This window comes from Physella acuta, unplaced genomic scaffold (assembly GCF_028476545.2).
Source record: "Physella acuta isolate Inbredline_101_S28 unplaced genomic scaffold, ASM2847654v3 ptg001068l, whole genome shotgun sequence".
Taxonomy (NCBI): domain Eukaryota; kingdom Metazoa; phylum Mollusca; class Gastropoda; family Physidae; genus Physella; species Physella acuta.
Window position 1 is genome coordinate 247,921 of NW_026732585.1, and position 25,271 is coordinate 273,191.

At 37.8% G+C, this 25,271-nt stretch overlaps 1 protein-coding gene and 6 non-coding genes across 7 annotated transcripts; all 7 read left to right on the plus strand.

The window, feature by feature from the left end:
- Positions 1–5,650: 5,650 nt before the first annotated feature.
- On the plus strand, positions 5,651–5,722 carry Trnaw-cca (transfer RNA tryptophan (anticodon CCA)). The gene has a single exon. It is a non-coding gene; the product is annotated as a tRNA-Trp (tRNA).
- A 2,150-nt stretch (positions 5,723–7,872) lies between these two features.
- On the plus strand, positions 7,873–7,944 carry Trnaw-cca (transfer RNA tryptophan (anticodon CCA)). The gene has a single exon. It is a non-coding gene; the product is annotated as a tRNA-Trp (tRNA).
- Positions 7,945–10,300: 2,356 nt separating this feature from the next.
- Trnaw-cca (transfer RNA tryptophan (anticodon CCA)) lies at positions 10,301–10,372 on the plus strand. The gene has a single exon. It is a non-coding gene; the product is annotated as a tRNA-Trp (tRNA).
- Positions 10,373–12,556: 2,184 nt separating this feature from the next.
- Trnaw-cca (transfer RNA tryptophan (anticodon CCA)) lies at positions 12,557–12,628 on the plus strand. Its single transcript has one exon. It is a non-coding gene; the product is annotated as a tRNA-Trp (tRNA).
- Positions 12,629–16,711: 4,083 nt separating this feature from the next.
- Positions 16,712–16,783, plus strand: Trnaw-cca (transfer RNA tryptophan (anticodon CCA)). Its single transcript has one exon. It is a non-coding gene; the product is annotated as a tRNA-Trp (tRNA).
- Positions 16,784–18,103: 1,320 nt separating this feature from the next.
- Positions 18,104–18,175, plus strand: Trnaw-cca (transfer RNA tryptophan (anticodon CCA)). The gene has a single exon. It is a non-coding gene; the product is annotated as a tRNA-Trp (tRNA).
- An 873-nt stretch (positions 18,176–19,048) lies between these two features.
- LOC131955464 (uncharacterized) lies at positions 19,049–23,115 on the plus strand. Its single transcript, XM_059319602.1, has 3 exons — positions 19,049–19,147; positions 20,487–21,093; positions 21,911–23,115. The coding sequence occupies exons 2-3, from the start codon at positions 20,657–20,659 to the stop codon at positions 23,028–23,030; spliced, it is 1,557 nt and encodes a 518-aa protein (XP_059175585.1). The 5' UTR covers positions 19,049–19,147; positions 20,487–20,656; the 3' UTR covers positions 23,031–23,115.
- Positions 23,116–25,271: the final 2,156 nt, after the last annotated feature.

Here is a 25,271-nt window from a genome sequence, read left to right on the forward strand (position 1 = left end):
GCTTTGTTTTTGTTTATCTGCATCACTATTTATTCAACCACTGAGATATTAAAATAATCCAGGACTTTAGGCCAGGGGTCGGCAACCTGCGGCTCGCGAGCCGCATGCGGCTCTTTTGATGTCGAGATGCGGCTCTTCAGCTCCATGCAGAAATATTAATAATTAAATTATTTAATTTTCAAAACTCATAAAAATATTGTTCTGCAACACTCGAAAATGAACGATAAAATAATAAACATAAACAATAAACACTTGCTATTCTATTGGAATATTTAGTTACGCCCTATTTCAATGTAACTTCCTATTAACTTGTCAATCTCAAACTACAACATTAAACTTCATGGTGGATATCACAAAGAAACTACACGAGCTAAATGTAAAACTGCATAGAAAGGAAAACTCAGCCTATGTCTTACATGAAGAAGATGATTGTTTCGAAAAAAAAAATTACTTTATTTTGTTGAAGGCACGGAGAGCGGTAAATTACTTAATTTCGAAAATTCTGAAAAAATGTCACGATAAAACCAAAGCTACTATTAACATGAATCACTTCAGCGTTACTATAAACAAAATGAGAGGTTTGAGCAATTCAAAGAAATGAAAGTACTCTGACGTTCATAGTAGACTCTCTCATCAAAAAAACAAATGAGATTAACTTTGAGCTATTTGGAATTGATGCTGGTTCGCTTCAAATTAAATTGCTAGATTTGAAAACCAAACATTTGTGGAGCGGTAAGTTCACAGATCTCTAGAGCAAGTCAGATAATTTGGAAGTCCAGTAAAACATGCAGGTTTCACTGTACAACTGAACAGCTCTAAAAGAAATGCCGCGAGTTGAGGCACTATTATGTGACGCAAGGAATAGTCTTGCAGGATGCTACAGTGAGGTAAAGAAGTTGGCATTTAAAGTGCTGACGATCTTCGGGTCAATATATTTAAGCGAGCAACCGTTTTCTTGCATGAATATAATACAAAGTATAGAAGCTAACTAACACAAAAATACATAAATCTATAGGCGTGCTTGAAACTGAATACAAGTTATGAGCCAGGTTTAAACAAACTTTCAAAAGGCATGCAAGGCCAAACTATTGTAAATAGTATTCAATAATGAAAGTTATATACTTTGATTACTGATTGTATTATTCTAGCAGAGCTAGATAAAATACTTTAATACTTTTTTTCTGCGAAGCATGTGTATGTTTGTATTTGAATAAATATTATTTCATATTTAATGCTATATATATATATATTTATATATATATATATATGCCTATATATATATATATATATATATATATATATATATATATATATATATATATATATATATATATATATATATATATATAATCCTAATCAAACATCATAATATTGAAATAAAAATGTTGGCGGCTCTTTAAAAACTGGGATATTTGGGAAATTATAACTTTTGGCTCTTCCGTCCCAAAAGGTTGCCGACCCCTGCTTTAGGCGACATGATCGGGAATTTATACTAGGTGGTACCAACGTGAATGAAATGAAAATAATGCAAGCCAGACATGCAAGGAATCAAGAAGGACTTTGTTGAACATTGACAACAAGGTAGTGGTTACTCACCACCACACAAGCTGACAACTACTACGGTTATTTTCTTCTACCTAATTTACTATCCAACAATTTAGTAGCAATACACCGATTTACATCGTTTAATTAATTAATTAATATTTGTTTGTTCTAAGAAAATACCCAGCAAGGATATACACAAATTTATTACAATGAACCAATATTTTGAGTCTGTACGACGTCACTCAGTTCACCCTGCTCTGAACAAAGGCAGCTGGGCATAGTGCTGTTCACACTCATTCAATCAGATGAACTCTACTTCATCTGCCTACTTGTTGGGCACAAACGGTAATATACGATGGTGATGTGACCTGCTTAGCTGAATCACAAACACATTGCTTTAACCACAAGAAATAAATATAGGCCTACTTTGTTAGTGTCAAGATCGAATTTTAAAATGTAAAGACAACCTAATAATAGAAATACGATAATAAGTTATTTTATAAATTGTATGTTAAGACTACATCCCTGGAGATTCTCAAATAGGAAGATCAATCATAAACAGTACATTACCCTCTATTAGTGACTACCATATAGACCACATATGTATGTATGAATTTTTTATTTTTTATTTTGTTATAACATGACATCAGAAACAAAACGCAACAGAATCGATATCCAAAAAATAAATATATTTTTATGAGTCGCTAAAATTTTAATCTAGAATTATACAGTGTGTCTACATTTTGGGGCGTAATGTTTGTAATATTATCGGAACTATTACGAATTATGTAAAACAGAAAAATATACTGAATACACAACACTAGTATAAAACCTTTCAATAAACATAACAATATAAACAATATAAAGCAGAAATTGGTGTTTTTTATTTTTTTTATTTTTTATTTATTTTTTTTTAAAATACTTTTATTTGCAATTTAAAACAAGTACATCAACATCAAATTCTTACATAATTTCGAACATCAAATGAAAACGAAATAGTAATACAATATATTACAATATATTACAATAGTAATATTTCTTTCTTACTTGTAGCCTGCTTTCATTCATTTAAGATGGTTTACATATACATAGATGTAATACAAAACGTCTAAATATAAAGAAAAATTAAAAATTAAAAACTAACCTGAAACTGAAAATGCAAATGTGTAATTAAAATTAAATGATGATTCAAGGGATTTTTTTTCTCGGCGTGGTGGGCTGAGGGGACGAAGGGGGGGGGGGGAGAGGGGGAATTTGTTTTTTTTAAAGTAGAGCTGAAATGAATTTGGGATTACAGAGAATTAAAATGATACAAATTTTAAGCAATCGGAAAAGTTATGTTATTACAATGAGACACGTAAAAGCAAACACTCTTCCCTTTCAAACATCTATATCTATACAGTCCTCAATTAGTTTTTTTTTTCCTTTTTTTTTTTTTATTAATTCAATTGTTTTAAAACTTTTAAATCAGTAATAATTATTTATTTGATAGATTTTACACAGCATCAAAGACATGAACATCAATTGCATATATAATAATCAAATGGAGAAAATAAAATGGCATAAGAACTAGACTAAAATAAGGTGTGCAAACTAGGTTTCTCTTGACTGCTTAGTTTACTGTGCTTTGTCCTTAGCTGAGGAGTCAAAAGTTCACATTGTAGCCGCCCATGAACAGAAATAGAAACGACCTTGGGAGAAGTGTCTCTGCAGTACACATACTGATCCATCATTCCAAAACTTTCCATGACATAAAATTGACCCTTGGCAAAGAGGTCACGCTACCTTGAAAAATCCGCCAGTCCGGTTGAGTGGGGGGAAGTGTGTGTGTGGGGGGGGGGGGGGGTGAGGTGTGTATCTCTTTCTACCATTCAGGTTGTGCACTTTTAAAAACCTGGGAAACAGAAGACTGTTCTAATGTTAATTTACTTGAGGGCTGATCAAGTGATGTTTAGCTTGAGACTGTCGATATTAATTATGCATCTAGTTTATTTGCTTCTTCTGTAGTTCAAATGTTAGTTTCCTGTAAAAGTAGGATGTCAATATTGTGTTTATTTATTATGTTGTTTATATAATGTGTTTGTCCCTAGCCCCCCTGATGTTCAATGTTGCCAGAGTTAGCATGAATTATTTGGGGTTTTCTTTCGAACATCTGTTTCTGGAGGGCTGGATGGTGGTGGTCTTTTAACGCCAAACTTTCCAGCCGCTGGTTTGCTATCCCGTTGGGCCCTGGTCACGACCCTTTGAGGTGGCTTTACTGTAGGTAATTGATTTTTACTTGAAACTGATTGCTTGACTATATGACAGTTGACCTGATACCTTTGTTGCTGATATACTTTGTGAGCTTTTAATTTTCTTTAGCGGTTTCGTTATGTTTTCTGAACTAGTGTTATCTTGAAGAATATCATTTATTGTTTCGTCGACAGCCTCCAAATTTTCTTGATTCCCATCTTTTTGAGACCCTGTTACTATGGAATTTCTGATCGCTATTGTCTCCATGGCTTCGGCCTCTATGGTGGTTTCTGTTACGCTTTCGTTAACTTGCTGTGATTCTGCAGTAGTATGATGTGCTTCAGTTTGGCCATCTACTCCAAAGGCATCTTCTACCTCTCTATGCCTTGCTTCTCTAAGCATTTCATTTTGTCTTTCTCCGTCAACATCATAACTGTCCCAATGCTTTAAGAAATTTCTATTGTTACTTAGATGCTCCCTAACTTCTTCTTTATCATTTGCATCCCAAGGCTCAATTGCCCTGTACTGTCCATCTACTAGCTGGACGCCGTCAAGAGCGCGAGTCCTCAAATGCTCACACATTTTAGGCAGGTGTCTGTCTGTGTTGCAGTGGCAACATTGCACCCTCCTCCCATTGAGGATTATAAGGACTCTGCTCTCCTTGTTGGCCTCATTTGTAAGTATAATATAGTGTGGCACACTCTCCACATCTTCTTTCTCCAGAGAGATGGTGAATTGGACCACATTTGATTGGTCTATTCTCTTAAATGTTGGTGTTGAGTCCTGACTGCTTATAGATTTCAGAATCGCCATTATATCATCGTCGCTTGTCTTGGAAGGCAGCCATTTCAGCATGCCCCTTTGCCCAGATTTATCGGCGTGGGTTATTGATATTCTCTGCACTCTGTATCTGGATGTTACCCCAGGTGGCAAATCTCTGTGAAATTCTTTTAGGTGCATTTTCTCATATAGTTCCTTTGATCTAATGGTGACATACCATTTACGCAGTGTCCCATAGTTATACAGACCTTCAAATTCAGCTGGTGATAGGCTACATAACATACATAGCTCTCTTTTTAGTTCGTCAGCTGTGAGTGTAGCTAAAGAAAAACCCTCTTCTATGAAAATCTCTAGAGTTTTTGGTGCATGTCCTGCCATGCCAAACTTAGGCAGGAATAGCCGTTTGATGTATTTTTCCGACATAGTTGTGCGTGAGGCCCATCCGGGACCAGGCAACACACACAAGAAATAAAACAGAAAAAAAAGTACTTACAATGTATAAAATGTGAAAGAAAAAACACACACACACACAAGGTTCCAAATGGAAATACACACGAGTTTAAATAATATACATTGGATTAAATTAACAAAATTCAACTGATTTTATCTGCCATCTCAGAAATTGGTGTTTTAAATATTGTGATTCGACGATAAACTTTAGTGTAGGGTCAAAATTAAATCGGGAATCAAACTATAATACGTATTATTGGTGCTTAAATGTTATGGCTTATGAGATTGATCAGAACACTATTAATAAATGGGCAAATATTGCTTTAATTTCAACGATGTTCTTGTTTTGTTTATGTTTTAGTTATACAACCTTTCTTTATGCTGGTGCGATTTCACAGATTACTTATCACAAAATAGCAGCAAGTAAGTAAGAGAGAAAGCCATTTAGTTAATTAGTATGAGTTGTTTCCCTGTAAAATGCGAATTTTCCAAGAAATTTCACATCTACCTGGGTTAAATTATGTCAGTAGAAAAAAATCTATAAATAAACAGGGGAATAGATAAATGAATAGCTGTGTCGTGTTTATAGCATTTAAAGGATAGTGGCTTACATAAATATATATACAAACAAGTAATCGTAAGTGGCTCTGTGGCGCAACGGTAGCGCGTCTGACTCCAGATCAGAAGGTTAAGTGTTCAAATCACGTCAGGGTCAGCTATGTTTTTGTCTATCTGCATTTGTTCAAAATAATCCAGGACTTACGGCGACATGATCGGGAATTTATACTTGGTGGTACCAGTGTGAATCATACAAAAATTGTGCAAGGCATACATGCAAGAAATTAAGCAGGAAATGGTTGAGCTTGAGCATTGTCAAAAAGGGTACTTATTCTAACAGATCACCATATAAGCCGACAACTACTACACTTCCGTTGTTCTACCAAGTTTATTATTCATTTAGTATGAAAGGCAGCTGGGTATAGTGCTGCTTAATCTACCCCCCTCCCCTATTTTACACGAAACTGAAAAACCTATGTTAATGAAACCTGCTTAGCTGAATAACAGACACAAAGCTGTAACCACAAGAAATAAATGTATTTTTTTATTGCCAGTGTTTCTTCCAGACTTTTTTCTCCGAAGGGCACTTGAAATTTTCGGAGGGGGGGGGCGGTAGACTTTCTTCGCGGGGGGGGGGGGGGGACACACTGTTAAAAGTTTATATTTTCAATATAAATTATATAAATTTCATTTCGTTCGGGGAGGGGGGGCCGTAGAAGAGATGCCGGGAAGTGGTACCACTGGTGTATTTACAGCACGCGAATAAAGAAAGACGGATAATGGGAAATACGGGACACGTGTACTTGTTTCTGTTTGTCGGTTTTTTTGTTTGTGCTCGTGTGTAAGACCCCAGCATCAACACATCCATTACAGAATTGTACAACTTCATTTTTTTTTTAAGTTTTTTTTTTATTATTTAAATAAAAATGTCTAAATAATTAGTTTAACAAATATTTTAAATGTGAAGTCAAATGATGTAAACATCTCCCCATTACTTTTGAAGAGAAATGATTTAAACGATAGAAGGGATAGCATTACCTCATCTCTACCGAGAAACATTGTAGTAATATTTCACGAATCTATTGATGCGTGTTATATATTTCACAAAGGCCTATATTTTAATGATAATTAAAAAGAGGAAAGAATCAATAAAAAATATTGCCATGGTCTCATAACTAAGTACCAATGCACCGGTTCACATTAATTAAATGAATATATAAGAAAATATCCAGCAAGGGCATACATAAATTTATTAATGCAATATAAGTTAGAATATTAATAGCTGTAATAAGAAATGGGCAATAAAAAGAAAATAACACAAGACCGGGTAAAGTTACATAGCCTTGGAGCAACTCACGGCTGCACAACAAGGGGAGATTAACCTTGTATAATCACTACCAATACAAGGGCATACGTTTTCTCCCCTTATTCTGGATGATACACACTATAATATGAAACCTGGAGGCTATGCCTTGTAAACAATAGAGGAAAATCAGTTGACCAATGGTCATTCAGTGGAGGTTACTATTTTACCATAAACCAGTATTGTTGCTGCGGGACTTCTGTCTTCTTCACAACACCGTGCCATCGTCCCAGTCCAAATGTGCAGCACATGACAGTCAGGTCCTGTCCAAATGTGCAGCAAATGACAGTCAGGTCCAGTCCAAATGTGAAGCAAATGACAGTCAGGTCCAGTCCAAATGTGCAGCACATGACAGTCAGGTCCAGTCCAAATGTGCAGCAAATGACAGTCAGGTCCAGTCCATAGTATGGTCATGCCAGCTTCTCCTTTGTCTCCCTCGTCTTCTTCCCCCGGCACCATGTCTTACAGGATTGTCTTTGATAAAAGGTGAACAACCTACATGCACATTATGTGTGAGTAAGAAAAGATGCAGGGGGTTGACCGTTTATGGTGAAATCAGTGTTGGACAGGTTAATTAAATATTTTATTTAAGTTAATCTGAAAGACGAGATGAATCTTGGAACGTTTATGGTTAAACCACTATTTAAAAATTTAATTAAACAATATTTTAATTAAATAAATATCAAACAGCAGATACATCTTCGATTAATGATCCACAATTAGCAGCAAGTAAGTAAGAGTAAAAGACATTTAGTTAATCTATATGAGTTGCCTCCCTGTGAAGTGGGAATTTTCCTTGAAATTTCAACCACTACCTGGGTAAAACTATGTCAGTAGAAAAATCTATAAATAGGAAAATTGGGAAATGAATAGCTGTGTCGTGTTTATAGCATTTAAAGGATATTGGCTTATATAAATATATACACAAACCAGTAAGCGTAAGTGGCTCTGTGGCGCAACGGTAGCGCGTCTGACTCCAGATCAGAAGGTTATGTGTTCAAATCACGTGAGGGTCAGCTTTGTTTTTGTTTGTCTGCATCACTATTTATTCAACCACTGTGATATTAAAATAATCCAGGACTTTAGGCGACATGATCGGGAATTTATACTAGGTGGTACCAACGTGAATGAAATGAAAATAATGCAAGCCAGACATGCAAGGAATCAAGGATTTTGTTGAGCATTGACAATAAGGTAGTGGTTACTCACCACCGCACAAGCTGACAACTACTACAGTTATTTTCTTCTACCTAATTTACTAACCAACAATTTGGTAGCAATACACCGGTTTACATCGTTTAATTAATTAATTAATATTTGTTTGTTCTAAGAAAATACCCAGTAAGGATATACACAAATTTATTACATTGAGCCAATATTAAGTCTGTACGACGTCATTCAGTTCACCCTGCTCTGAACAAAGGCAGCTGGGCATAGTGCTGTTGGGCACCAACGGTAATATACGATGGTGATGTGACCTGCTTAGCTGAATCACAAACACATAGCTGTAACCACAAAAAATAAATGTACTTTGTTAATGCCAAGATCGAATTTTAAAATGCAAAGACAACCTAATCATAGAAATACGATAATAATTAATTTTATAAATTTTATGTTAAGACTAAATCCCTGGAGATTCTCAAATAAGAAGATCAATCATAAACAGTACATTACCCTCTATTAGTGACTACCATATAGACCACATATGTATGTATGATTTTTTTATTTTTTATTTTGTTATAACATGACATCAGAAACAAAACGCAACAGAATCGATATCCAAAAAATAAATATATTTTTATGAGTCGCTAAAATTTTAATCTAGAATTATACAGTGTGTCTACATTTTGGGGCGTAATGTTTGTAATATTATCGGAACTATTACGAATGATGTGAAACATAAAAATATACTGAATACACAACACTAATATATTATAAAACCTTTCAAAAAGAACATAACGAATATAAACAATATAAAGCAGAAATCGGTGTTTTAATTTATTTATTTTAATTTATTTATTTTATTTTTTTTTTAATAATTTTATTTTGTTATTCATATGAATAAAACATTCATTCATAAGAACACTGACAAATTTCCATTGAATAACATAATAGAAAACAGGAAGTTTGCAGTAAAATTGTTTACAGAGCTAGCTATAAGAAAAAGTCCCATTCATGACGACAAGCAATCCAAGGTGGCGACCATTCAACATCCATATATAAATTTGTCCTAAAAAGTCTATTCTTTTCCTTGTGCTGCAACTGTTTTAACTATTTTTCCATTTTCCCATTTGGCTGTTTTAATGACACTGTCATCTCTTCCAAACACATTTGTCTTGTGAGGCTCTTAAAGGACCCTTCTTACAACTTTAGCACATATCTGAGAGTAATTTATGTAATTTAGTCCAACTTGTCTCCAGAGGGCGGTCATTTTAAAAGATTTTTAGAATGTTGTTCCTAAAAAATGTATGCGAGAGCACCTTCAGTGGAAGAGAATGCGTGTTTTAAATATTGTGATTCGACGATAAGTTGTGGCGTAGAATCAAAATTCCACCGGGAATCAAACTATAATACGTATTTTTGGTGCTTAAATGTTATGGCTTATGGGATTGATCAGAACACTTTATTAATAAATGGCCAAATATTGCTTTAATTTCGGGGGTCGGCGTGGTCGAGTCGGTAAAGCTCATGGTTGTTAAACCGAAACGTCTCGAGTTCGAACCCTCGGGCAGATGAGGCTCGTTAGCTGGGGACAGCCACTCCTTCATGAGAGACAACTCCAAAATTAAACAACTGCTGCCTTGTAGTTTGTTCTTGGTTGGACAAAGGCTATGGAAGCAAATCCGAAAAGAAAAGCAGGCTGAAATCGGAGTCAATGAATGGCGCATAACCAGTTGACACGTACCGCTTAATTGTGTTGGAGGCGTGGTCGAGTCGGCAAAAAGCTCATGGTTGATAAATTCGAACAATGTCTCGAGTTCAAACCTACTGGCAGATAAATCTCGACCCCCTTCAACACTAATAATTAAGAACGAAGAAGAAGAAGAAGAAGCTTTAATTTCAACGATGTTCTTGTTTTGTTTGGGTTTTTTAGTTATACAACTCTTCGTTATGCTGGTGCAATTTCTCTGATTACTGATAACAAAATAGCAGCAAGTAAGTAAGAGTAAATCCATTTGTTTAATCTGTATGAGTTGCCTCCCTGTGAAGTGGGAATTTTCCTAGAAATTTCAACCATTACCTGGCTCAAATTATGTCAGTAGAAAAATCTATAAATAAATACGGAAATAGAGAAATGAATAGCTGTGTCGCGTTTAAAGCATTTAAAGGGTATTGGCTTATATAAATATATACAAACAAATTACTGTAAGTGGCTCTGTGGCGCAACGGTAGCGCGTCTGACTCCAGATCAGAAGGTTATGTGTTCAAATCACGTCAGGGTCAGCTATGTTTTTGTCTATCTGCATTTGTTCAAAATAATCCAGGACTTATGGCGACATGATCGGGAATTTATACTAGGTGGTACCAGTGTGAATCATACAAAAATTGTGCAAGGCATACATGCAAGAAATTAAGAAGGAAATGGTTGAGCTTGAGCATTGTCAAAAAGGGTACTTATTCTAACAGATCACCATATAAGCCGACAACTACTACACTTCCGTTGTTCTACCAAGTTTATTATTCATTTAGTATGAAAGGCAGCTGGGTATAGTGCTGCTTAATCTACCCCCCCCCCCCCCTATTTTACACGAAAGTGAAAAACCTATGTTAATGAAACCTGCTTAGCTGAATAACAGACACAAAGCTGTAACCACAAGAAATAAATGTATTTTTTATTGCCAGTGTTTCTTCCAGACTTTTTTCTCCGGGGGGCACTTGAAATTTTCGGAGGGGGGGGGGGGCGTTAGACTTTCTTCACGGGGGGGGGGACACTGTTAAAAGTTTATATTTTCAATATAAATTATATAAATTTCATTTCGTTCGGGGAGGGGGGGGGCCGTAGAAGAGATGCCGGGAAGTGGTACCACTGGTGTATTTACAGCACGCGAATAAAGAAAGACGGTTAATGGGAAATACGGGACACGTGTACTTGTTTCTGTTTGTCGGTTTTTTTGTTTGTGCGCGTGTGTAAGACCCCAGCATCAACACATCCATTACAGAATTGTACAACTTCATTTTTTTTTTAAAGTTTTTTTTTTATTATTTAAATAAAAATGTCTAAATAATTAGTTTAACAAATATTTTAAATGTGTAGTCAAATGATGTAAACATCTCCCCATTACGTTTGAAGAGAAATGATTTAAACGATAGAAGGGATAGCATTACCTCATCTCTACCGAGAAACATTGTAGTAATATTTCACGAATCTATTGATGCGTGTTATATATTTCACAAAGGCCTATATTTTAATGATAATTAAAAAGAGGAAAGAATCAATAAAAAATATTGCCATGGTCTCATAACTAAGTACCAATGCACCGGTTCACATTAATTAAATGAATATATAAGAAAATATCCAGCAAGGGCATACATAAATTTATTAATGCAATATAAGTTAGAATATTAATAGCTGTAATAAGAAATGGGCAATAAAAAGAAAATAACACAAGACCGGGTAAAGTTACATAGCCTTGAAGCAACACACGGCTGCACAACAAGGGGAGATTAACCTTGTATAATCACTACCAATACAAGGGCATACGTTTTCTCCCCTTATTCTGGATGATACACACTATAATATGAAACCTGGAGGCTATGCCTTGTAAACAATAGAGGAAAATCAGTTGACCAATGGTCATTCAGTGGAGGTTACTATTTTACCATAAACCAGTATTGTTGCTGCGGGACTTCTGTCTTCTTCACAACACCGTGCCATCGTCCCAGTCCAAATGTGCAGTACATGACAGTCAGGTCCAGTCCAAATGTGCAGCACATGACAGTCAGGTCCTGTCCAAATGTGCAGCAAATGACAGTCAGGTCCAGTCCAAATGTGAAGCAAATGACAGTCAGGTCCAGTCCAAATGTGCAGCACATGACAGTCAGGTCCAGTCCAAATGTGCAGCAAATGACAGTCAGGTCCAGTCCATAGTATGGTCATGCCAGCTTCTCCTTTGTCTCCCTCGTCTTCTTCCCCCGGCACCATGTCTTACAGGATTGTCTTTGATAAAAGGTGAACAACCTACATGCACATTATGTGTGAGTAAGAAAAGATGCAGGGGGTTGACCGTTTATGGTGAAATCAGTGTTGGACAGGTTAATTAAATATTTTATTTAAGTTAATCTGAAAGACGAGATGAATCTTGGAACGTTTATGGTTAAACCACTATTTAAAAATTTAATTAAATAATATTTTAATTAAATAAATATCAAACAGCAGATACATCTTCGATTAATGATCCACAATTAGCAGCAAGTAAGTAAGAGTAAAAGACATTTAGTTAATCTATATGAGTTGCCTCCCTGTGAAGTGGGAATTTTCCTTGAAATTTCAACCACTACCTGGGTAAAACTATGTCAGTAGAAAAATCTATAAATAGGAAAATTGGGAAATGAATAGCTGTGTCGTGTTTATAGCATTTAAAGGATATTGGCTTATATAAATATATACACAAACAAGTAACCGTAAGTGGCTCTGTGGCGCAACGGTAGCGCGTCTGGCTCCAGATCAGAAGGTTATGTGTTCAAATCACGTCAGGGTCAGCTTTGTTTTTGTTTGTCTGCATCACTATTTATTCAACCACTGTGATATTAAAATAATCCAGGACTTTAGGCGACATGATCGGGAATTTATACTAGGTGGTACCAACGTGAATGAAATGAAAATAATGCAAGCCAGACATGCAAGGAATCAAGGAGGACTTTGTTGAACATTGACAACAAGGTAGTGGTTACTCACCACCGCAAAAGCTGACAACTACTACGGTTATTTTCTTCTACCTAATTTACTATCCAACAATTTAGTAACAATACACCGGTATACATCGTTTAATTAATTAATTAATATTTGTTTGTTCTAAGAAAATACCCAGCAAGGATATACACAAATTTATTACATTGAACCAATATTAGAAGTCTGTACGACGTCACTCAGTTCACCCTGCTCTGAACAAAGGCAGTTGGGCATAGTGCTGTTCACACTCATTCAATCAGATGAACTCTACTTCATCTGCCTACTTTTTGGGCACATACGGTAATATACGATGGTGATGTGACCTGCTTAGCTGAATCACAAACACATAGCTGTAACCACAAGAAATAAATATACTTTGTTAGCAGAGGCGTAGCGATCTTTCCCGGCGCCCGGGGACAAACTTTCGATTTGCACCCCCCCCCCTCGAACTTTTTATTTCCACCTCCCTCAAACTTTCAATTTGGCGCCCCATCTAAGGTCGGCGCCCGGGGACATATGTCCCCCCCCCCCTCGCTACGCCTCTGTTTGTTAGTGTCAAGATCGAATTTTAAAATGCGAAGACAACCTAATAATAGAAATTCGATAATAAGTTATTTTATAAATTTTATGTTAAGACTACATCCCTGGAGATTCTCAAATAGGAAGATCATTCATAAACAGTACATTCGCCTCTATTAGTGACTACCATATAGACCGCATATGTATGTATGATTTTTTTATTTTTTATTTTGTCATACCCTTGGCGTTGAAATATCACTTTATGTTTATATTGCTATTTCAGTTACAACGCCTGCTTCCACCCCTTACCATGTTTACACTATACCCATTCAAGGAAGCTACTATTTGTCTGTATCGTCGTCCCTATACTTGTGTCGCTTGTCTGGTCGAATAATAGTCCTTGTTGTGTTTATGAGGCTAGCGGTCAGACCCTTTAGGGTTCAGAGGTCACGCCAGCCCGCGTCTTCCGTGTCACATGCTATGATAGTGGTCTGCCAAGAAAGCTCAATTTTGTGTAGAGCTGATTGGTAGAATCGGTTACACGTCTGACTTGAGGCATGGAAGGCGATGCGATTCGGTGCCGTGTGGAATGGTAGGTTCGGAACCCGTCGGGTCTGTCTGTTCTGTCTTTACTTGGACTATATTCTGTACCTTTGTCTACCCTTGGCGTTGAAATATCACTTTATGTTTATATTGCTATTTCAGTTACAACGCCTGCTTCCACCCCTTACCATGTTTACACTATACCCATTCAAGGAAGCTACTATTTGTCTGTATCGTCGTCCCTATACTTGTGTCGCTTGTCTGGTCGAATAATAGTCCTTGTTGTGTTTATGAGGCTAGCGGTCAGACCCTTTAGGGTTCAGAGGTCACGCCAGCCCGCGTCTTCCGTGTCACATGCTATGATAGTGGTCTGCCAAGAAAGCTCAATTTTGTGTAGAGCTGATTGGTAGAATCGGTTACACGTCTGACTTGAGGCATGGAAGGCGATGCGATTCGGTGCCGTGTGGAATGGTAGGTTCGGAACCCGTCGGGTCTGTCTGTTCTGTCTTTACTTGGACTATATTCTGTACCTTTGTCTACCCTTGGCGTTGAAATATCACTTTATGTTTATATTGCTATTTCAGTTACAACGCCTGCTTCCACCCCTTACCATGTTTACACTATACCCATTCAAGGAAGCTACTATTTGTCTGTATCGTCGTCCCTATACTTGTGTCGCTTGTCTGGTCGAATAATAGTCCTTGTTGTGTTTATGAGGCTAGCGGTCAGACCCTTTAGGGTTCAGAGGTCACGCCAGCCCGCGTCTTCCGTGTCACATGCTATGATAGTGGTCTGCCAAGAAAGCTCTATTTTGTGTAGAGCTGATTGGTAGAATCGGTTACACGTCTGACTTGAGGCATGGAAGGCGAGGCGATTCGGTGCCGTGTGGAATGGTAGGTTCGGAACCCGTCGGGTCTGTCTGTTCTGTCTTTACTTGGACTATATTCTGTACCTTTGTCTACGCTTGGCGTTGAAATATCACTTTATGTTTATATTGCTATTTCAGTTACAACGCCTGCTTCCACCCCTTACCATACTTTTGTCATAACATGACATCAGAAACAAAACGCAACAGAATCGATATAAAACAAGTTAATAAAAAGTCTAGTGACAATTTAAGCGCAATTTCCTTAATTAATTTTTTGTGAACGAACGAAAGGATATTTTTGAAAACTTTCTTCGGCAATATTGTTCTAAATTATGGCAGGAATCTATTGGTAAATGTTTCTAGTCGCTAAGTGGTCTGGTGGTCGAGATATGGGCCAAATACTGCATTTTTTCGAGGTTTTTTTGGCTTTTCCGGGAAATCCAGGAAGGAATTTCGGGAATTTTTTTGGCCCACAATCATCCTCGGAACTTGCTTGACATATTTGCTTTTGGAGCTAGTCCTCGATATTGCTTCGTTGAGGAGGAGATACGACTTAAAGCTGCGGACACACATCCATCCAGAAATGACGAGTTAATAATCGCACTTCCTGTAAGGAAATTGCGCTAAAAAAAATTCATAAAAAACGTTTTAATAACAAGCTTTTATGTAATGATGCACTAAAAAGTAGAAAATAAATTATAGACTACTATTTAAATAACTATAAAGAAAAGCGTGGGTCACTTTAGTACTTTAGTACCTATTGCAGTATTGGATACCTTTACTAATGTTAAGGAAGACACCCACGCTTTTCTTTATAGTTATTTAAATAGTAGTCTATAATTTATTTTCTACTTTTTAGTGCATCATTACATAAAAGCTTGTTATTAAAACGTTTTTTATGAATTTTTTTTTCAGTACTTTACATGTTTTATTTACAATAGAGTTACAATAGTTACATGACTAAAAACCATTGCGCGCCTACTGAACATCACGTTCAGTAGGCGCGCAATGGTTTTTGAACGCAGCCATTACGTGATGGCGCAGCTATTGAAGATGATGACGCGTGTGGTGTGGTTGGCTAGACATGCCTACTAATTCGGTCCAAATTTTTATTAATTCATAAAAAATTAATTAGGCATCCAATTAAGTCAAATTTAGTTTCAGATTGCATTGTCTTCATGTCTTGACCCACGTGCCAACTTTGAATCGTATCGGTCAAGTAGAACTGTCCGAATTTTCACTCCTGCGTTTCCGTCTAGACTGACGACAGAGGAAGTGAGTTAAATAAAAGCTTGTAAAAATGTATATATTTTTATTAGTCGCTAAAATTTTAAACTAGAATTATACAGTGTGTCTACATTTTGGGGCGTAATGTTTGTAATATTATCGGAACTATTACGAATGATGTAAAACATAAAAATATACTGAATACACTTCACTAATATAAAGCCTTTCATAAGAACATAACGAATATAAACAATAGAAAGCGGACATTGGTGTTTTAAATATTGTGATTCAATGATGTATGATGATGGTGGAACAACATTAAATCGGGAATCAAACTATAATACGTATTATTGGTGCTTAAATGTTATGGCTTATGAGATTGATCAGAACACTTTATTAATAAATGGGCAAATATTGCTTTAATTTCATCGATGTTCTTGTTTTGTTTGGTTTTTTAGTTATACAACTCTTCGTTATGCGGGTGCGATTTATTTGATTACTGATAACAAAATAGCAGCAAGTAAGTAAGAGTAAATCCATTTGTTTAATCTATATGAGTTGCCTCCCTGTGAAGTGGGAATTTTCCTGGAAATTTCAACCATTACCTGGGTAAAACTATGTCAGTAGAAAAATCTAAAAATAAATAAGGAAATAGAGATACGATTAGCTGTGTCGTGTTTAAAGCATTTAAAGGATTTCGCCTTATATAAATACATACAAACAAGTTACCGTAAGTGGCTCTGTGGCGCAATGGTAGCGCGTCTGACTCCAGATCAGAAGGTTATGTGTTCAAATCACGTCAGGGTCAGCTAAGTTTTTGTATATCTGCATCACTATTTGTTCAAAATAATCCAGGACTTACGGCGACATGATCGGGAATTTATACTAGGTGGTACCAGTGTTTTGGTTAAGCATTGTCAAAAAGGGTACTTATGCTAACAGATCACCATATAAGCCGACAACTACTACACTTCCGTTGTTCTACCAAATTTACTATTCATTTAGTACGAAAGGCAGCTGGGTATAGTGCTGCTTAATCTACCCCCCCCCCCCCATGTGTCTTAAGCACGAAAGTGAAAAGACGATGTTAATGAAACCTGCTTAGCTGAATAACAAACACATAGCTGTACTGTGTTCGTGTCAGAATCGAATTTTACAATATAAAGTTAAAGATATGCCATGGTATTTTATTAAGTTTATGTTAAGACTTTATGCCCGGAGATCCTCGAATAGATGGATCAATCTTAAACTGTGCAATTGACCTTATTAGTGACTACCATAGAGACCACTTATATATGTGCATGACATCTTTATTTTTGGCATAAAATGACATCAGAATTAAAACGCATAAAAATCGATGTGTTTTTTGTTAGTAGCAAAATTTTAAATTGACATTTACCTTTATGTCTACATATAGTGGCCGAGATTAAGGTAATCTTATCGCAACTGTTTAATTAGTGTAAAGCACAAAATATTCTGAACACATAACAACACTAATGAGACCCTTTCAAATAAACAGAACCAAAATAAAATATTGACCTCCCAACAAAAAATATTTAAAACTAACTATAAAACTTTTTATTGTTGCTAAAAATATCTGAAGACCAGGCATTCATTATTCTTTTATTTATGAATGGTCAAATACTACTTTAATTTCAATGCGGACTTTGTTTAAAAAAATATTAAGCAGCCTCTTCTAATGCTGATGCGATTTCCCAGATTATAGTAAAAGTAAAGTTTTCCTTTCAAACCTGACGGTCTATGGGGCCAAGTGAAGTAAAGTTCACTTGTTTCCATGACCTCGGCATGTGAAGAGATAGTGTGGTCAACACTATGCCCAGCCGCCTAACGTGAGTTAGGTACCCATCAGAGTATTTCCCTGATTACTGATCTCAAAATAGCAGCAAGCAAGTAAGACTGACAGATATTGTTAGCTAATCACTATGAGTTGTCTCCCTGTGAATGGGGGGATTTTCCTAGAAAATTTCAATGCCTACCTGACTAGATCTTTTCCAGTGGGTTAGTAGAGATATCTATAAATAAATAAGGAAATGTATAGCTGTGTCGTGTTTATAGCATTTAAAGGGTATTGGCTTATATAAATATATACAAACCAGCAATAGTAAGTGGCTCTGTGGCGCAACGGTAGCGCGTCTGACTCCAGATCAGAAGGTTATGTGTTCAAATCACGTCAGGGTCAGCTTTATTTTTTTTATTTTTACAGTACTATTTTCTCAACCCTTGCTGTTACAATCCAGGACTTTTGGCGACATGATCAGGAATTTATCTTAGGTGGTACCAACGTTAAGGCTGGCAAGCAAGTAATCAAACAATACTTGGCTGAGTAATGATAAAAAGGTTCTATTTCATTACTTACAGCTACTGACCACCATATAAGCCGACAGTTACTACAGTTCCTTAGTTCTTCCAAATTTACGATCCAGTTATTTAATTTAAAAAAAAATTGAGATTGCTCAAATACAATACAAAAAACTGGACTAAAGTTGCATGTACCTGTCTCAGCGCCATCTATATAATTAAAATCAGACAGTTTTAGAATACTAGATCATGGTTCGATTAAACAAAATCTCAAAACTAACGAATCTGTAGGGGTGAGGGAGGGGGGGGGGGACATGGGAAGGTGTGGCCGGGCTGTAGATCCCTAGACTGCTAACCCAAAGTCTCGAGCTCGATTCCGGGTTCAAGTCAGTAAATCGTCCCAGAATTCACCCAGCTCTGAAGGGTACCTAACTCATGTTAGGGAAAGTAAAACCGGTTGACTACATTATCCGTTAATGTGCCGAAGTCAAGAAACATATGAACTCTACTGCATCTGCCCAATGGATTGCTTTGTCTAAAGAGGAATTTTTACTTTTAAGGGGGATAACATTAGTATTAATTTAAGAACTTGGGAACACAAATCACACGCTGCAAGCTTGCGTCTTGTGCAGTCAATAGAAACACGCACTAAATAAACAAACTTCGCACCTCAAGTTTACACATTTACTGCGACACCGGTGCACACAATATCACACAACATGGCTCATTATCTACTTCCTGTACATACAGTAACACATTTCGTGTTTCTCTAAAAGTAAGATGAAATATTTCATGTCTTGTTGATCACCATCGCCAAGCTTGAAGCTATAATAACAACTGACCACAGGCCAGAGTAAGTTGTGACACCAGCTAAACATAACCTCAATGCGGCCCAGTTGAGGTTGTTGATAGGTATTCGATGTTTATGTTGTATAGATCAAGTTATTGTTTTTAGTTTAACCCTAAAATATCAATAGTTAATAGATCTAGATGTACATGTAAGGATTTAGAATCTAGTACTAAAGAGATTCAAACAAAACATATTATCGCGGTTTCGTTTATTATATTACTATGGAAAAATTCTAAAAAATTTAATGAACCTAATGTTATACGACTCTGGTTTATTACATAAAATTTTTAAAATTATTTAAAATACGCTTTTACGAAATTCAAGTGGTGATGTGGTAGAGCACTTGAAATGTTCAGTCTCATGTTCGGTTCCCCGGCTCTGGTTAAATGAACGTCAGGAGTCCACCCAGCTCTGACCCAGGAGAAGGTGGTAAATGCGGAAGTCAAGGAAAGAAATAAGTTCAACTTCGTTTACCACACGTTCCGTCCGGGTCTTAGATTTTATATTACAATTTTTTAAATTAAATTCTGTTTTTACATTCAACTTTTACAGTATGAATTAAGTTACTGGGTAGACTGAAATAGTTGGCGTTACGTTACTTACTAGAATGCTAAAGTTGAGGTTATGTTACTAGACTGTTAACATTTAGGTTATGTTACTAGACTGCTAAAGTTGAGGTTATGTTACTAGACTTCTTAAGTTGAGGTTATGTTACTAGACTGCTAAATTTTAGGTTATTTTACTTACTAGACTTATTATGGTCGGCTGTGGGCCCCTAAATGGCGTGCCCCCCCCCCCCCCCGCATTGCGGGGTCTGGCGGCACTGTAGTTCCGCCCCTGCTTCCTAGACTGCTAAAGTTGAGGTTATGTTACTAGACTGCTAAAGTTGAGGTTATGTTACTAGACTGCTAAAGTTGAGGCTGCTACTTATTAGACTGCTAAGGTTTAGGTTATACAGTAGCGTAGCGAGGGGGGGGGGGGACATATGTCCCCGGGCGCCGACCTTAGGGGGCGCCAAAATGGGTTGGAAAAATAAATTGAAAGGTTGAGGGGGGGTGCAAATTGAAAGTTTGAGGGGGGGAGGTGCAAATCAAAATCTTGAGGGGGGGGGTGCAAATCGAAAAGTTTGTCCCCGGGCGCCGGGAAGGGTCGCCTCTGAGGTTATGTTACTTACTAAACTGCTAAAGTTGAGGTTATGTTACCAGACTGCTCAAGTTGAGGTTATGTTACTAGACTGCTCAAGTTAAGGTTATGTTACTTACAAGACTGGCTTTTGGGTAAGTTAACGAGACTGAATGATTAATCCAATATTTCAATGACCCTGACATTTCTTTTATCCCAGATATATCCATCACCAGTTGCTGCACACAGCACCCAAAGCTTCCCCCATCTCCACCAGATACTACGTCAAGACCAGTGTAGGCCTATCTCCAGAACGACAGATGAACACTTGTACCTAATAGACACCACAAAACGCTTCAGCAAATTGTCGTACCTCCTCGCCAAACGCCAATGCAGCAACGTAACTACCACCCAAACTTCACCGCCCACAGCAACGTTTCAATCCCAGTAAACATCAGCATCTCAGCTCTCTTCCACGAGTTTTTACACTACCAACCCTACCATGGGGTCGACTTCTTTTTCTTCAAGCGCGCTCTTCTCCCTGCCGTCACCTACCTTGCCGTCTGTTTAATCACCGGGTGTATTGGGAATATCGTGGCGCTGGTCACGCATGCGCAACATGTCCGAGTTAGCGTGACGCGCATGTGTGTGTTTGTCCTCGCGTGCCAGGACTTTCTCACCTGTGTGCTGGTCATCCCTCTGGAGATCGTCATGCTGGTCAAGTTCCTCAACTTCCCCTCGTCCTACCTGTGTCAGGCCTCCAAATACACACAGACTGTGCTAAACACCTATCAGACCTTGGTGTTTGTTGGCATCGCAGTGGAAAGGTAATCGTGATTTATCATGTATGCGTGTTTCTTGCTTGATGTTCTTTTAGAAAGATTTCTTGTTTGTTGTATTTATATTCTTGCTTGATGTTCTTTTAGAAAGATTTCTTGTTTGTTGTATTTATATGAGTCATGTTGTACTGTTTATTGATGTCTAATATGTGCTTAATTTTTTTTAATTGCTCTGTTTGCCTACAAACTGTCCTGTTTTCCTACTTTTTGTAGTTGTCCTATTTGCCTACTTTATATATTGTCCTGTTTGCCTACCTTTGATACTGTCCCGTTTTCCTTTTTATAGTTGTCCCATTTGCCTACATTTTATATTGTGTTAAAGCCTATAATTTAAATATAAAATATATACTTTAATCTGTTTTTGCACCACCCCCCCTCGGAAATTTGTGTGCGCCCACCCCACCCCTCAAATTTTTTTCTACTGAGAAAACTGTCTGAAAGAAAAAAATGGTCTTTTGTATCACCAGTACTCCTAAACGTGCCTGCGTGGCAGTGGCGTAGCGAGGTCGGGTGTCACCCGGTGCGGCACTTAATGGTGTCACCCCCCCCCCCCCCCCAGAGGCGTAGCGACCCTTCCCGCGGTTAAACTTTCAAGTTTTCGATTTGCACCCCCCCCCCCCTTCAAACTTTCCATTTGCACCCCCCCTCAAGTTTTCTATTTGCACCCCCTCAAACTTGCGATTTGCACCCCCCCTCAACTAAATGGTGTCACCCGGTGCGGTCCGCACCCCCCGCCCCCCCCCCCCCCCTCGCTACGCCCTTGCTGCGTGGTATACGTCAACTTGTATCTGATTCCTCCCCTCAGGTACAACAAGATCTGCCGATCCACTGAGCAAGGGATCAGCGTTGAGCAGGCCACGAAGGTCTGCGTCCAGTCCCTGGTGGTCAGCTGTGTGGTCAACATCCCCGTCCTCTTCCTGTACGGGGAGCAAAGCCTCAGCGTCCACGCCACCAAAACATCAGGAGAGAACCAGTACCTTCTCGAAATCTCCCCCGCCGGCTCGCTCAACCGAACGCTCAACAGAACCCACGAGTACCACTTCTACGCCAAGCTCTGCGCCATCAAGACCGAGCACTTCTTCGACACCGTCTTCGTCAACGCGTTTTTCATCGCAACTTTTTCGTGCAACGCCCTGGCGTTTTTCATGGTTACCTTTCTCTACGCCCGGGTCATCAAAACTCTCCACGCCATGAAAAACAATGTGTTCCTGTGCAGCCGGATGGACGGCTTACAAACCCCAATCTTCGCCGTAAGTTCCAACATTGTGTCAGCCAGATCAAGTAACCTCACAAGCTTGTCAGGGGTGTTTGCCAAGCGGGTCCTAATGACTGAAAGTGTAAGCATCGAGCTCAGCGACGAATCGGGAAGCATCCTCCGGGAAACAGACGTCGATCGCGGCTTAACCGAATATTGCAAGAAAAATGCATCGAGTGAAGTGGACGCAGATACAAATAACGAATTGGAACAGACGGGAAGTGTAGTGAAGTTCCATAAAGCACAGCATACATCCGCGAATTTAACAGACATATCTGAGGACTATTCGAAGGAGAAACGTGTCAACATTTCCCAGGGAATCGATACAGAACCCGATGAGAATAATACCTCTCTGCCTACCAGCTTCAGTAAATATGTATCCCGCACTAAATTTTGTATCATTGCCATTTTAATCAGCTATTTTGTAAGTTACGTTCCGCTCATCGGGTATCGAGTTTATTTGGTTGTGCGCGGATGTCACTTCTACAAGACGGTCAGCACTCTGGAGCTTGGCCCGGGGGAAATCATGCTGAGATCTACATTCTTCTTTAACGTCGCCAGCCCATTCTGGTTTACACTGCTGTCTAAAGCATTCAGTGCGGACATTCAAGGGAAGAGCGCTTCTTTTTTAACAGCTATAAACATTAGATTGCAAGAATTACCCCATTGATGCAGCGATCAACATATTTAATTTTTACATTTTAAAATGTAATAACTATCAATATTATGACGGTTTATGAAAAATAAAGAGTATGACATCGAAGAACGATTTCATTAATTTACAAAAATCGCATGTGCAAATAAAATGCTTTGGATAGCACATTATTTCAAACACAAAAAAAAACTACCAATGAATTACCAATAAACAAATATCTGTAACTTCAGTACACACTTTAAAAGATATGGCCAGTAGCGTAGCGCGGGGGGGGGGTACATATGTCCCCGGGCGCCGACCTTAGGGGCGCCAAAATGGGTTGGAAAAATAAATTGAAAGGTTGAGGGGGGTGCAAATCGAAAGTCTGAGGGGGTGGTTGCAAATCGAAACTTTGAGAGGGGGGTGCAAATCGAAAAGTTTGTCCCCGGGCGCCCAGATATGGCAGCTGTGTGCTATAACTATGTATTACACAGAACTCTATTCTGGGTGAAGAAAAAACGAAGCTCATTTATGGAAGGATATTCTTAATAGGATGTTTGACTATGTAATATGCAAATTAATTTGCTCATTAATGTAGCCCTATATTCTTCTGGAGAAAATGAAATATATATAGGCCTATATATATTTATTTTTGTTTAAGGGCATACGCGCCGGCAAAAAAATCTTTTTTAATAGGCCTACTCTTTAGAAAACATTTATTTTTTACATCTTTTAAGGTGCATCTATAGATCTATATGCGTTACCATAAAAAATGGTCGAAAAATCATGGAAACTACGACTATGACGGCCATCTGGAAAAATTATATTATAACCCCTTCGTAGGTTTTTATGAATTCATAATCTTCTACCATATTTTGGGGTACACAGCTAAAACTTTTAAGTGCATATCTTCAAAATAATTTATTATAAATGTTCAAAATTTGTGTCCGTTAAAAACACTTAATTTTGGGGGATTTTGCGGGCATTAAAACTAGTGTTTTTATATATAGATTTGTTCGTCTATAAAAAGACCTAGATTCTATAAAAAAAACGTCATATTCGAACAGACACATTTTAATTATTAATTTTTTTTCATCAATAAAAGATTCTAAAAAGAGAGTAATTCCATTGGTTGTATTTGTTTCCTCAAGCGGTTTCTAAGTAATAACATTTGTGCGCATGTGGGGTTTTCCCATTCCGGATGTCTAAATATAGACGCTTTTGTCAACATAGCTCAGTTTGAAACTTTGAATAAAGCCTCGTGGCCGATCAACAGCGTAGATCTAGATCTATATATCTTTTCTAGATCTAGATCTAGAATCTAGTAATTATTCTAGCTTATCGACATGCCAAGAAGAGGATATAAATTTGGAGCTAAAAAACGAGGTGCTAAGCCTAGAGGACGTAATGCAGCAGTATACAAGGAAGCTTTGGCTTTGAGGTAAAAAGATCAAGATCTAGAATCTAGATTCTAAATCTATTCTAGATCTAGATCTAGATCTTGATTAGATCTAGATCTAGGTCTAGATCTAGATCTATACATGTCTGGAAAAAGATCACATCAAGGGGTGGTCCGTAAATGACGTTACACTCGTAGGGGGGGGGGGGGGGGGAAATGCCGTAATTTAAGGAAGTGGCTATTGGGACCCGGGTCCTAATAGCCTCGGCCGCTATTGGGACCCGGGTCCTAATAGCCTCGGCCGCTATTGGGACCCGGCATTAAGTTCGTTAAGCACTTGTACAACCTGTATTAAATTTATACCTTTTATGTTTATTTGATTTTTCTTGTGGATTTGCTCGTATTTTGTTGTCTTTTAGTGTAATTATGCGGATTATCTAGCGTTAGTTCTTGTGTTGCTATTACTAAATACCCTATATTTAGCTGTATATACAAAATCATTAAATATACAGCAATTATCGGAAGACGTCGTGGTCGAGTGGAGAACGCGGTACCTCCCGCATCTCGATCAGTACGGGATCGGAACCTATCAAAGCTCTCGTTTTTGCGTGAAATAAAGTGTATTTATCCAAGTCTAACATTCCATTGAGTTGTTTGCAAGAGTGTCTTTTTGTAATTGTTTTTTTTTTTAAATAGATTATTTTTTTTTCTAGATTTAGGTTTTTAAACACACCAATTAGGCCCTATAAAAACATCGTTGCTCCATTGATCGCCCGCTCGCGTTTTCTGGTCAGCGCAAGAAAAATACCGACACGGTCTAGCCATGGTCACTGTGAGTTCAGATTGGTTAAGATGTGAACAGTGTAGGCGTATAGCAT

Coding starts and splice junctions, on each gene's coding strand:
- LOC131955464 (XM_059319602.1), top strand. CDS start 20,657: ATGCAGCAACGTAACTACCACCCAAACTTCACCGCCCACAGCAACGTT. Junction 21,094..21,910: donor GTTGGCATCGCAGTGGAAAG/GTAATCGTGATT, acceptor TCCTCCCCTCAG/GTACAACAAGATCTGCCGAT.